The sequence below is a fragment of the Trichosurus vulpecula genome, chromosome 7, assembly GCF_011100635.1.
Source record: "Trichosurus vulpecula isolate mTriVul1 chromosome 7, mTriVul1.pri, whole genome shotgun sequence".
In the NCBI taxonomy this organism is placed as follows: domain Eukaryota; kingdom Metazoa; phylum Chordata; class Mammalia; order Diprotodontia; family Phalangeridae; genus Trichosurus; species Trichosurus vulpecula.
Window position 1 is genome coordinate 183252460 of NC_050579.1, and position 13959 is coordinate 183266418.

Sequence of the window (13959 nt, forward strand, 5' to 3'; positions counted from 1 at the left end):
ATCTGGGATATTAAGTGACTTGCTCAGGGTCACTTTGCTCCTCTAAAAGAATTTAGAACCCAGCTCTCTGAGCCTCTGGGAGGAATTGGAACCTGGGTCTTTCCGCCCCAGGGAACAGGAAGTGGGGGAACTTGAACATTTAATATCAGACGGGGTTGATGTGTTGGATAATTTTCCTGAACTTTTTTCTTCTTTTACACATCCTTTGCAGAGAGATGTATTTCTGTGAGGGGGAGGTGGAAACAACGTATAGGGAAAATGTAGGGGATGTAAAAACGAAAGACAGCAACACAACTAAAACTGATGGGGAAGAGAGAGCTGCTCTCTGAAACCATTAATGACAGAGGTCTCTCCGCCTCAGGCCAGTTTTCGATCCGCTACATCTCAGCCTCTTCTTCGATACATATTGACTTATCTGGTAGCGCTTTTACCGCCTGAAGAGGGAAGCCCAGGGAATAGGCATCCCATCGTAGGGAAGGGCCGAGGGTAGCTTGCAAAGACTACATATCCCACAGTGCACTGCACCTTCCGGAGGCGGCCCTGTTTGTGGTCGGGGGGAGAGGGGGAATTAGTCTTCTTTGAGCTGCTCAGAGATCTCTGTCCAGCCTCCTCGTCTACTTGTAGTCAGGCGCAGCTTTTGTGCCCATCCTCCTGGGCAGCTGTGCCTACGGCCGTTCGGTCGCCCAAAGCTCACCTTTCCGCTCCTCCCCCACCCCGCCTCGAAGGGTGGCGGTGCTGCGGTCGTCCCACGTCGCTGTCGCTGGCGAATGACGCAGGAGGCCGCGTGCTCGCCCCACGTGTGCGGCTGCCCAGGAGCCGCGGCGACCGCTTTCCTTGGGGGCGGTGGCGGCAGAGGTGCCATAGGGCTAGCGCGCACGCTGCGGCGGGGAGCCTGAGCCATCGCGTCAGGCGGAGGGCATCGGGCTGCTGGATCCTTGGGTGGGAGTGGGCGGGGAGCGGGTGCCAGGGACATGGAGCACCTGCAGCTGGATCTGGCGGCAGCCCCGCTGCGAATCCTTGCCGCCAGGAACGAAAAGAGCCGCAGCGAGCTCGGCAGGTTCCTAACGAAGCAGGTGAGCGCCCCTCCACCGACCCCCAGGGCCCGAGACGGAGTGCCGGGGGTAAGGGCGCAGAGAGGCCCCGGCGCGCCGCCACTCCTCTTTAGCCCCAACCCGCCCCAGAAATGCGGCGCGGGGTGGGGGTGGGGTCGGAGCGGTGTAGACCCGCTCCCCCTCACCTGGCATCCTCGGGCTCGCGGGGACTAGTGGGGGGAGGTGGTGGTGGTGGGTGTGTGTGTGGGGAGGGGGGGAGGAGGGGATTTTTTTTTTGAAGGCGGGGCGTGTTTGATTCTTCTGATAGCTGTGGTTGATCCCTAAACCTGGCTTGTTTTCTGTAATAGAGGCTGGGGGCTCCAAGCCTTGCGGGCTGTTATATTCCCCAAATAAGCATCTTCCAGCTGCTTTTTTTTTTAAGGGTTGGTGATTGGTTTCTGCTCATATTCTTCTCTCCCCCCTTCCTTACCCTCAGCCTGCGTCTCTTTTTCAGTTTAAGAAGGGGCAAGCATTTTTACTGCTTCCATGTTATCTACCTAACCGAGAGAACGTTGCGAAAAAAAACAAAAAACAAAACCCGTACGTATGTGCGTGTGTGTGTATATATACACATATGTTATAAGCACAGCATATATGCAGAAACCTACCCTCCAGGATAGTGTGGGAAACTGCGATTCGGTGCTAAGTGTTGTGATGCAGACAATAAGCTCCATAGGAGTTAAGCTGCGTGGGCTGGAGTGTTGAACTGTGCGGTTCTGGATACAAATGATTCTTAGAAGCTGGGCCATGAAGCAGTGAGAGAGGTGAGGGTACGTTTCTTGCCTTCAAAGTGCTTACCGTCTAATGGGGGTGGGGCACCTCCTCAAATAACTGATATTAGGGCAGATCTGTACAAAGGAGAAATCCAGTCAAGGTGTTATGGTTACTGATTAAAAGATTACTTAAATTTTTTTTAAAAATTGTAATATATAAATATAAAAGTATGTTAAGCAAAAGATATATTACTATGGTTATGGGAATGTAGGTGGGAAAGGAACAGTGCCAGGGAATACTTAAAGGAAGAGATGGTACCACATTTGGACCCAGAAGGGAAGGCAAGACCTTTATAGAGGGAGATAGGATGGATGATGAGGAAAGGAGAAGTCTGATCTGGGTGTGGTAATGGCATATGGATTTGTCTCATTTCATTTGGGGATTGAGAGTAGTCCAGGTTGTCTGGAGCATGGGATATGAGAAAAGGATTAATAGGAGGTAAGGCTTAAAAAAAAAAAAGGTAGCTTGAAGCCAGATTGAAGAGGGCTTAGAGTACCATGTTAAAGAGTTTTTACTTTAGTTAATAATGGGGAGCCATTGATAGTTTTTGATTGAGGGCATGCAGTGATCAGAAGGATAATTCATTTTAGGAAGATTATTTTGGCAGAGATTTAAAGGATACGTTAGGATAAATAGCTAGAAGGCTCTTCTAATAAGTAGTCTTGTTGAGAAAATTTGGGACCTTCCCTTAGTGTAGTTATAGTGGGAGTGGATATATGTGTTAGATCCAAATTGTGTTCTTGAAGGGTGGCTCTATGTTATTGTAATAACAGCCTAACGAAATTCAGAGGCTCATCATCAAAAGGTTGGCCCATAGGTGGTGAATTTTTTTTTTGTGTTTCATAATAACTCATGAAATTATCTATATTGTAGATTTGCTATGTTCTGTATTGGTTGAAGTAGTACCCACATCAATATCTGAAAAAAAAAACCTGATTTTTATCAAAGAAGAATTAATAGGACCAGGTGACTGACTGATTAAATGTGGGAAATAGGGGAGAATAAAGAGGCAAATGACCCACAATTTATAAATGTGTGACTGGCAGGATGGTGATTCCATTGGAGATTAGTCAGAAGTTTTTGGAGTGAAGCAAATCACTTCATTTGGGACATTCTGAGTTTGAGGTATTTGGCAGTTGGAAATAAGAGCCTAGATGGAGGTGGTAGAGCAGTTGGGGGTGAAGATGAATAATTGGGAGTTACTTGTGTATAGAGCATAATTGAAGCCTGGGAAGTGGATGAACTGACCACAGGCTTGAATGTGTGTAGAGAGAAGAGATTAATTAATTGACCAGTAACTGAACTTTGTAGAAACTCCCTCATTTAAGGTTTGGGAGGAGGATATCTGAGTGCTATGGGAGAAAGGGATGTTTAACAATGGTGAATAAGGTGTTGGAGGATGAAGACTAAAAAAGACCAATAGCTCTTGGAATGTTAATTAGCATTTGTACAGTCCTCCAATCACAAGTAAGTTACCACTTTTATTTCTATTTTATAGTTGAGGAAATGGTGGCTTAAATTTTTTATTGAGATTTGCCCCATTTGGATGTATTTAAGTCCAAGCCTTTGTGACTCAAGTTCAATATTAAATAAACTGTGCTAGGCTGCCTTCCTAAGGATAAAGTACTTTTGGAAAGAGGTGTTTCAGTATAGTGGTGGGAGTAAGAAGCTACATTGCTGGGGTTTGAGGAGTCAGTAGTGAGGTAAGAAGTGGAGGCAGTGACTAATGGCATCCTTTTTCTTTAAGTTTGTCAGTGAATGACAAAGCGAAGAAAATGATGATAGGGTCAAGGAAAAGCTTTTTAGGTTAGGGGAAACCTGAGTATTTTTGCTCTTAGGGAGTGCAAGATTATGGAAGAGGAGCTAAGAAGAGACTGATTTTCCATGACTTGCCCGGGAAGAACACTAACCTCTTTCTCTGAGACTGAAAGGGAAGGTAATAGGATGTGAAAAGAAATTGAGAAGTTTATAGTAGTGGAAGGGATTCTCAGGGGTTGGCCTCTACTGTTGGGGTCAAATAGGAGGCCAGTTATCTGTTTAGTGATGGGGGTGTAGAACTGGAGAATTGAGAAGAGGACGTTTGTAATAGCTCTTACAATAACTGATATTAATTCATGTCTAGGGCTCTTAGAGGCAGTGGGGTATAAGGTGGAGAGCTAGCTTTGTAGCTAGAAAGACCTGGATTCAAATCCTGTCTGTGATACATATTGGGCATGTGACCCTGAATAAGCCATTTGAACCTCTCAGTGCCCTAAGTAGCTGAAGAGAATTAAGTTGCAGAAAAGATGCCAAACCTGAATTAATTGAGCGTCTTCACCCTGGAATTCTCTTAAACTGTGGGTCGTGGAGCACACGGGTTGTGAGTGGAAAAAGTTTAAGAAGCCCTGCTCTATACCAGTGAAATTGCAGGTCCTGCCCGTATCCTTAAGGTTTAGAGAGTCAAAAGAATAAAATAATTGCATTATAAAAGTGAGAGTCCTATTGAGGTTAGACAGCATAAATTTGTCACAAGACTAATTAACGTGAGATGCATTTCTAAGTACGGACTGGGCTTTGTGACAGATTAAACTTGAGGAGTCACAAATGACTGGGAGAATGGTGAGAAATGTCATTAACATATGAATTTCTCCCTCTAATGTAGCAGTTATTGTCTGTACAGTTCATATGACAATTAATCATGTATTGCTTTGCGATGGCTCTTCTATCATCGCCTTGAACTGTTAAATCTTTTATTATTTAACTTTGTGTTTGACTTGTCCTCTCAATTAGATGAAATGTTTCCTTGTGGTACCAAACTCAGCACCGTGCACACAGAAGGTGCCTAGTTGATTTATTGATTTGAATGATTGCATCGCAGGTTAAATAATATCATCATTAAGATTTGTATCTGATATGTCTTAAATTCACATGGAAATTATTAGCTCAGTACAGTTTTCCACTTAGCTTTCATTAAGCACAATTTGGTTTTGCTGTGGGCACAGGGATCTATGGCATATGTATGTAGCACACTTTGGATATATAAAAGAGATTTATGTGATTACTGTAGTGTCCTCCATAGACCGTGGTTTTCACATTGACAAGCTACAAGTTGGATCTCTATTGACTTGCTCATAAAAAAGCAATTTCATTAGGCCTTCTAAAAAAAACTTCAGCCAAGCCTAAGGGGAGATAAAGAGATCTTAGAAAAATAAACTTAACTATTATTATTCATACTTAGTAGTGGAAAATAGGATGTTCTTAACTGAATATAAATAGTGAGGCAAGTTGTCCTTTAGGTCTCTGTTAGACTGTCTTTTTTCCCTTGTATTCCTCTTAAAGGATGAAAGATTTTAAGCATGGGGTTGCTGCTCTACACAGCTTTCTGTATTGAAATATTTTGTCTGAAGCCTGCTCCCCACCTCCTGACATAGAGGTGATGGATTCAAGATGCAGAATGAGACATGCATTTTTGAACATGAGCAGTGTGGAGGAATTGTTTTGCTTTAATATGCATATTTGTTAATAAGAGTTTGTTTTTTCTTTGCTTTTTTGTTGCGTAGGTAAGTTGAGAAGGAAGGAAAAGAAATACTTGTTAATTGGGGGAGGAAAAGTTAAATTTTTTTTTTTTTTACCAATTTTTTCCTGAATTCCAAACCTCCATGGAAGTCTCTAATTGCTTGTCTTTCTTACTTTTTTAAAGAAAAGGGCACAGCAAAGCCTTCTGAGTTATGCATTCTCTTACATTTAGAATCTTAGGTGTAGATTTTCTAGAAGGATGGTACAAGAGTGAAATTTTTTTCACTTTGCAGTAGAATCCCCTTTTAGATAGAGCTGGTGAGAGATGAGTAAATAAAAGTCATCCTAGGGCCTAGGTCGCAGATTTTTTTTTTTTGTCTTTCTCTGTGGTAATGTTTAATTGTGTAGCACAATATTTGACATATGATATTCTGAAAACTTTCTATGCCCTATCCTTTTACGGCATCATTTGCTTTTGGCTTGATTATCAATAAAAGAAGTATGACAGTGTAAGATAGAATTATATGTATAATTTTAGAACTGAAAAATACCTTAGAAATCATTTAATTCAACCCTTACATTTTTACAGACTGTTAAACTGAGGCCTAGAATGGTAAAGTGACATGTGCAAAGTCATACAACATATTAGTGGTAGAATTGATATCCTGCAGTCTCCTCTCCCTTCTTCTATTTGAAATTTGTAGAGGTTTCTAGTTTCAATGTGGATTCCAAAATGGATTCTCTCACTGTTTCTCTATGTCCCTCGTAATTTTAAAAGAATTAGAATATGCATCCTTAGGACTTCTGAGACTGCTTATTTAGTTGTCTTAGTTGCTTTGGATTTTTATGAAGTTTCTAGGTAATATCTCTTTAGCTATATAGCCACATTACAGCTGATATATGTAGTACTAAAAATTCATCCTTGAAAAGAATAAAACCTGGAAGGAAAATTGAACCCCAGGAGCACTGTTAAAAGGCACCATATGAACTCATCTGACAGCTAGTTGGGTTTAGTACAAGAAGCAACATGCTAATGATGAAATAAATATAGATTTAGGCATATGATTTCAATTCAAGTTAGGAGCTTCTAGGAGCCATGTGAAACTATCCTGTGTCCTAGCTAACGAGGATTTGTCCATGATTGCAGAGGGCTGCTCTTTCCAAGTGAAGTTGGAAGGCCTGTGGGTCCACCTCCCCCTTTTTCAGGATAGATTATCAAGGAGGAGCCTGAATCCCTGAAGCTCTGTTTCTTTTCATGGGAGATACGTGTACAGTATCCATAGAGTCACAATACTATAGATTTAGAGCTGGAAAGGACCTCAGAGATCATGTCCAATCCCTTCTCATCTTACAGCTGAGCTCAAACCTATGGAGATTAAGTGACTGTCTCAGGATTGCATAGGTAACAGGAACGATCCCAGGTCCTCTAATTCCACACCAAACATTATTTCCACTATATAATGTTGCCTCCCTCCCTTCATTTGGGCTTGAATCGCACTTTAGTAACTCTCAGAATTGTTCTCTTTTTGCTAGAAATTAGTGATCCTTCCCCTGTGTTAAGGCACTGGGATTCCTGGGACTAAGATATGAACTCAGAACAAGTCCTGAGGGAAACTTTCTTGTCTGTATACAGGTGATTTAACTGTTCTGTTTTTTTTTTTTGGTAAATTCCACCTGCCCTCCCCCCAGTTGAACAACTTGAGGCTGGACATAGTCTTGTGTTTTATTTAATCTGTGTATCTTCCCTTAGACCTTTGCTAATAGATGTCTAATATTTGTCAAATTAAATAGCGTTTATTTTAAATTGAATTATAATCAGTCAGTAATTGTCAAAAGACTTAAGAGTCTGCTTTATCTATTTGCCTCTTTATGACAGGGTCACCTTCAGGTTCTTGGGAGATTATCTCAGTTAAACAAATTCTTGCAGGCTCTACCAAGCTGAAAAAGCTTTGGAGTATAGGCCTGATGTTTCCCTGTTAGCTAATAAGACCAGCCTTTTTCTAGGCTCGCTGTTAGACTGGCTATCAGGTAACCATAGCAACTTGCTATGGCCACTTGTAGCCATAGCAACTCATAAAAATGTGCATCAGCTGTGGTGTCTGGCCTGTTGTACCAATCTAGTATGGATTTGGCCTCATCTTCACTCACATATTCTCTGGAGGTCTCCCTTGTTTCTCTATATTTTTATCATGATCATTAATAGGATAATAAGGTAATAGATTTAGAATTGACAGTGACTTTGGAGCTCTTCTGGTTCATCTTCCTCATTTTACAGATGATGAACCTGAGGACTAGAGAGGGCAAGTGACTTCTCCAAAGGCACACAGGTGACAAGCGGCAGATTGTCTTAATTGACTTAAGCAGAGGTCCTCTGACTCCAGATGCAGCCTTGGTTCCACTAACCCATGCTGTAGTATAGTAGAGAAGAAAAACAAATCCACACAAATAAATATTTGAGAAATAAATGACGTGGGTTTGAAATATGATTGCCACTGGCTAAGAGTTTATTTCAGTTAAATCACTTTAGACAGTTCACATTAATAGAACACTTAAGGTCTTACAAAGCATTCTTTTTCACCAGGCTCCTGTAAGATCTGTAGTCCTGGTAGTGTCATCTTATCTTCAAGATAAGGAAGCTGGAAAAAAAAAAGATAAGGAAGCTACCTCTCAGAGAGCTCAAGTGATTTATTTTGCCTAGCTTCATGAAGCTAGGCAAAATACCTGAGGTCCAAATCTGACTCTGAACAGTTCAGTGCAACTTTTGACAAGGCATTGGTGAAAGAGAGAAAAAAGAAAGGAGAAAGAACCAGTTCTCACCTTCACCTTGTAATCAGTAGCTACCAACTTTTTTGACTCTAAGACCAGTGCTTTTTCTGCTGTATGTAGCTAGATCAGTTTTTATTTTTAGTTAATAAACATTCACTTTCTCTCCCTCCCCCTTCACTCCTGTCCCCATTCAAAAAAAAGTCACCCAACCAAACCCTTACAACACATATGCATAGTTGAGGAAAACAAATTCCCTCATTGGCCGTGTCCAAAAATTCATGTTTCATTGTGTGTCTGGAGTCCATCATCTGTCATCATTGATCTGCTGGATTCATGGTTAGTCATTGAATTGATCAGTATTCTTAAATCTTTAAATTTTATTTGCTTTTACAGTGTTGTTGTTAATTGTATAAATTCATTTCCGCAGGTCTTCCCAGGTTCCTTTCATAATTTCTCATGCGTAGTAGTATTTCCTTACATTCTTTACCATTGTCCAGTTGTTCGTCATCCTTTTAGTTTAGTTGGTTCTTTGCCAAAAAAGGTGCTATGTATTATTTTTGTACCAATGGATCCCTTTTTTCTTTTTGATTTCTTTGGGGTGAGGGCCTAGTAGTAATGTTGCTGGGTCAAAAGATATTCACTGTTAGTTACTTTTGGGGCATAGTTCCAAATTGCTTTCCAGAAGGTCTGGACCCATTCATAGCTCTATGAAGGAATGCTTTAATATACAGCTCCTCCAGAATTTGTCATTTTTCTTTTCTTAATTTTTGCCAGTTTGAGGACTCTCAGAGTTGATTTCACATACATTTCTCTTGTGGTAGTTTTTCACGTGGCTGCTGGAATTATTTGAAAACTACCTATTCATATCCTTTGACCATTTATCAATTGAGGAGTGGGGGTAATGCTTAATCTGGTTACCTCACAGATTTATTGTGAGGGAAAAAAACTTTGTAAGTCGTAAAGTCCTTTGAATTATGAGAAATTAGGGTTGTTGGTATTGATAAAAGTGAATTTTTTTTTCAAGTGTTCAAGAAGTGTACTACTGATCTTACACGCCACAGTTTGGTAGTGGTGACCAGTCCTGACTTTGACGTTGAGGATTGTCTTCAGTTATTTCAGATGTGGTTGAAGGCATTGACCTTTAACTATCAAATAAAGATTTATTTATATTGTGTATTGCCAGTTTATTAAAGGAAGAAAATATAGCCATACATTTTTTAATCATCATTTATTTATTTAATATTTTTAATTTTCAGCATTTTCGCAAGAGTTTGAATTACAAATTTTCTCCCCATTTCCACCCTCCCCCCCATTCCAAGATGACATATATTCTTATTGCCCCATTCCCCAGTCAGCCCTCCCTTCAGTCACCCTACTCCCCCTTATCCCATTTTCCCTTTCTTGTAGGGCAAGATAGAGGTTTATGCCCCATTGCCTGTATATCTTATTTCCTAGTAGCATGCAAAAACTTTTTTGTTTTTGAACATCTTTTAAAACTTTGAGTTCCAAATTCTCTCCCCTCTTCCTTCCCCACCTACCCTGCCTAAGAAGGTAAGCAATTCAACATAGGCCACATGTACTCATGTTGTGAGAGACTAACTATATTTTGCTCCTTCTTATCCTGTCCACCTTTATCTAATTTTCTCCCTTGACCCTGTCCCTTTTCAAAAGTGTTTGCTTTTGATTACCTCCTCCCCCTATCTGCCCTCCCTTCTATCGTTCCCCCCTTTTTTATCTCCTTCCTCCTTCTTTCCTGTGGGGTAAGATACCCAGTTGAGTGTGTATGTTATTCCCCCCTCAGGTCAAATCTATGAGAAGAAGATTCACTCATTCCCCCTCACTTGCCCCCTCTTTCCTCCCAACAGAACTGCTTTTTCTTGCCACTTTTATGCGAGATAATTTACCCCATTCTGTCTTTCCCTTTCTCCCTCTCTCAATATATTCCTCTCTCATCCCTTAATTTGATTTTTTTTTTTTAGGATTTCATCCCTTCATATTCAATTCACCCTGTGGGGGCCCCCCCTCTACATACATACATACATACATACATACACACACACACACACACACACACACACACATATATATTCCCTTCAGCTACCCTAATACTGAGGTCTCATGAATTATACACATCATCTTTCCACGTAGGAATGTAAACAAAACAGTTCAACTTTAGGTAAGTCCCTTGCAATTTCCGTTTCTTGATTACCTTTTCATGCTTCTCTTGATTCTTGTGTTTGAAAGTCAGATTTTCTATTCAGCTCTGGTCTTTTCACTGAGAAAGCTTGCAAGTCTTCTCTTTTATTGAAAGTCCATATTTTGCCTTGGAACATGATACTCAGTTTTGCTGGGTAGGTGATTCTTGGTTTTAATCCTATCTCCATTGACCTCTTGAATATCATATTCCAAACCCTTCTATCCCTTAATGTAGAAGCTGCTAGATCTTGTGTTATTCTGATTGTGTTTCCACAATACTCAAATTGTTTCTTTCTGACTGCTTGCAGTATTTTCTCCTTGACCTGGGAGCTCTGAAATTTGGCAACAATATTCCTAGGAGTTTCCTTTTTGGGATCTTTTTTAGGAAGCGATCACTAGATTCTTTCAATTTCTATTTTACCCTCTGGCTCTAGAATATCAGGGCAGTTCTCCTTGATAATTTCTTGAAAGATGATGTCTAGGCTCTTTTTTTAATCATGGCTTTCAGGTAGTCCAATAATTTTTAAATTATCTCTCCTGGATCTATTTTCCAGGTCAGTGGTTTTTCCAATGAGCTATTTCACCTTGTCTTCCACTTTTTCATTTCTTTGGTTCTGTTTTATAATATCTTGATTTCTCATAAAGTCAGTAGCTTCCACTTGTTCCAATCTAATTTTTTAAGGTAGTATTTTCTTCAGTTGGTCTTTTGGACCTCCTTTTCCATTTGGCTAATTCTGCCTTTCAAGGCATTCTTCTCATTGGCTTTTTGGAGCTCTTTTGCCATTTGAGTTAGTCTATTTTTTAAGGTGTTGTTTTCTTCGGTATTTTTTTGGTTCTCCTTTAGCAAGCCATTGACTTGTTTTTCATGTTTTTCTCGCATCACTCTTATTTCTTGTCCCAATTTTTCCTCTACTTTTCTAACTTGCTTTTCCAAATCCTTTTTGAGCTCTTCCATGGCCTGAGACCAGTTCATGTTTTTCTTGGAAGCTTTTGATGTGAGCTCTTTGACTTTGTTGACTTCTTCTGGATGTATGTTTTGTTCTTCTTTGTCACCAAAGAAAGATTCCAAAGTCTGAGTCTGAATCCGAGTCTGTTTTCACTGCCTGGCCATGTTCCCAGCCAACTACTTGACCCTTGAGTTTTTTGTCAGGGTATGACTGCTTATAGAGTAGATAATACTTTGTCCCAAGCTTGAGAGACTGCATTATTGTTTTCAGAGCTATTTTTACACAGCAAGCTCTGCCACACCAGCGCTCCACCTCCCCCAAGAACTGCTAACCCAAGTGGACTCAGATCTTAAGCAGGCTCTGCACTCCTGCTCTGATCCACCACTTAACTCCTCCCACCAGGTGGTCCTGGGGCAGGAAGCAACTACAGCTGTATTTCTGTAGCTGCACTACCTCCATTGCCCTCTGGTTGGTGGCTGAACCGAGAACTCCTTTCACTATGTCCCAGCAGCTTTTCCCACTAACCTTCTCTGTTGTCTTTGGTGTTTGTGGGTTGAGAAGTCTGGTAACTGCCACAGCTCACTGATTCAGGGTGCTAGGGCCTGTTCCGCCCGGCTCCTAGTCTGGTTGGTCCCAGCGCAGCCCACGCTGGGCTCTGCTCCCAGCTCCGTGTGTGATAGACCTTACCCAGTGACCATCCAGGCTGTCCTGGGCTGGAGCCCTGCTTCCCTCAGCTATTTCATGGGTTCTGCAGTTCTAGAGTTTGTTCAGAGCCATTTTTTATCGGTGTTTGGAGGGTCCTGGGGGAGAGCCCTAGGCAAGTCCCTGCTTTCCAGCTGTCATCTTGGCTCTGCCTCCTCAGGAAAGATTTTTCAATAAGGGTTGAAACAAGATTTTCTGACCTTACCTAGTATTGTCCTCAGAGGGCTGCTTTGAAAACCCTGGTATAACCTACTGCATGAGTTTAGTCTCTAGTAGCTTAGCCTTAAAGAGGCCAGGTTGACCTTCAAGCCTGGATGGGGGAGGCATGGGAGGAGGTCTTCAGTGGAGTGCTTAAGAATGAAATTGGGAAGCAGTTTCCCTTATTCTGTGTCCTGTTTTTTGCTTGTTTTTTGGGAAACCAGATAGTAATGTTTCAGGACACTCTTGTGAGTGGTAGCTTCTGCTTTGGGAGTTTTCTCGGTTGAATGTGAACATGTTTAGCATCCTTCATAGCTTCTTATGGAAGGTGGGAAGGAGAAATGATTCCTTTACATTCTTCAACCAAGTCCTCATTTTCAAAGTGTATGGCCTTCATGGTCAATATATGGATTAGTCTTACTTGACTAAGCCTATTTGTTACATGGGGAGTGGGAAGAAGAGAATACTGATCGTGATGCCAAAAAGAAAAGAAAGAGGCTGACTCATTGAATCATTCAGCAAAATGCACAGAAGAGAACGGAATGAAGTTCAGAGAGAGACACAGAAAAACAGGATGGGTTTGGAACTGTGTTGAGTTTATTATCTGCTTTTTTTTTAATGAAGCTATATGCAGTAGATTCTCAATATCATATCCTTAGCTCTTTCTGTTCATATTTGTGGGTATTTGTCAAGGTGAGAATAACTAAAAAAATTATTTAAAAAGTATCTATTATTGTGGTGATGTCTTCATTCTAATCTAGGTCATTTAATTCCAGGGGAGCAAAGAGGTTGCCAACTTTTTTTTTTAACAGTGAAAATATTTTCCTTTGGAATCATTAGAGCTTAATGAGACTGTCTTTGCTCATTTTAATCATAGTTGACCTTCTGCATATCTCATTTGAGCCTCACCACAAAATAGTCTTGGGCAGTGGGTATTTCAGTTGTTTTTATCCCCACTTTATAGATGAGGAAATTAAGGATTGAGAACATAAGTCCATAGTCATAGTATGCATTAGTGGTTTGATTTAAATCTAGACCCACAAGACTCCAAGTCCAGGACTCTTTCCATTATGTATGGATGCCTGTCATTCTTTTTTTTAAAACTACTTTTACCCAAATGACCATTTTAGCATCCCTTAAATTGATAACAGCAAATCAAGACAAAATACCTTCAATGTGAAATGATCATAGCAAAAAAAAAAAAAATCCAAACACACCGAACAGTCCTATTATTACTAGTCACTAAAGTGATTCAGGGGCCTTTTTGTGATTGTCAGTTGAAGTGTCTGTTTCTGTAAGGTTCCATTTTACTGCTTTTAAGACCTTTTTTTTTTAATATGTTGCTTTCTGTTGATTTTTCTGATTTAAAGCTCTTTGGTTGCTGTCATGGACTTGTGTGTTTATACAAACATCACACTTCACAGTATTATTGTCATTGTTTCAGGGTAGTAGAATTTTAATGTAGAAAAGGTTTCTGACGTCATCTTCCTCTAGACATCCTCAGTTTACAGCTAAGTTTCATATGTGGCTTCTATTCCTGATGCCTCACGGTAGGGTGAAGGGGCACGTCTGACCTGACCCCTTACCTTTTAGAAACAGAACAGTGCAGACACTGTTGACTTGTGACAGCTAGTTTCAGAAATTTTGAACTAGAAGATCGCTCAGAGACTATCTAGCCCAGTGGGTTGATGACCTTGGTCACTTGATAGTTAAGTGGCAAGGCTGAGATTTAAAACCAGGTCTTCTGACTCCAAATTAAGCCCCCTTTCTATTCCACCATGGTCCCTTCT

The 13959-nt window shown here is 40.8% G+C and overlaps 1 protein-coding gene across 1 annotated transcript in view; it reads left to right on the forward strand.

The window, feature by feature from the left end:
* The first annotated feature begins 799 nt into the window (after positions 1-799).
* Positions 800-13959, forward strand: part of MDN1 (midasin AAA ATPase 1) — a 190499-nt gene continuing 177339 nt past the window's right edge. Inside the window, exon 1 of the mRNA XM_036767059.1 lies at positions 800-1073. Within this exon, the coding sequence (XP_036622954.1) occupies positions 972-1073 (102 nt within the window). The 5' untranslated portion in view covers positions 800-971. The remainder of the gene's footprint in view (positions 1074-13959) is intronic.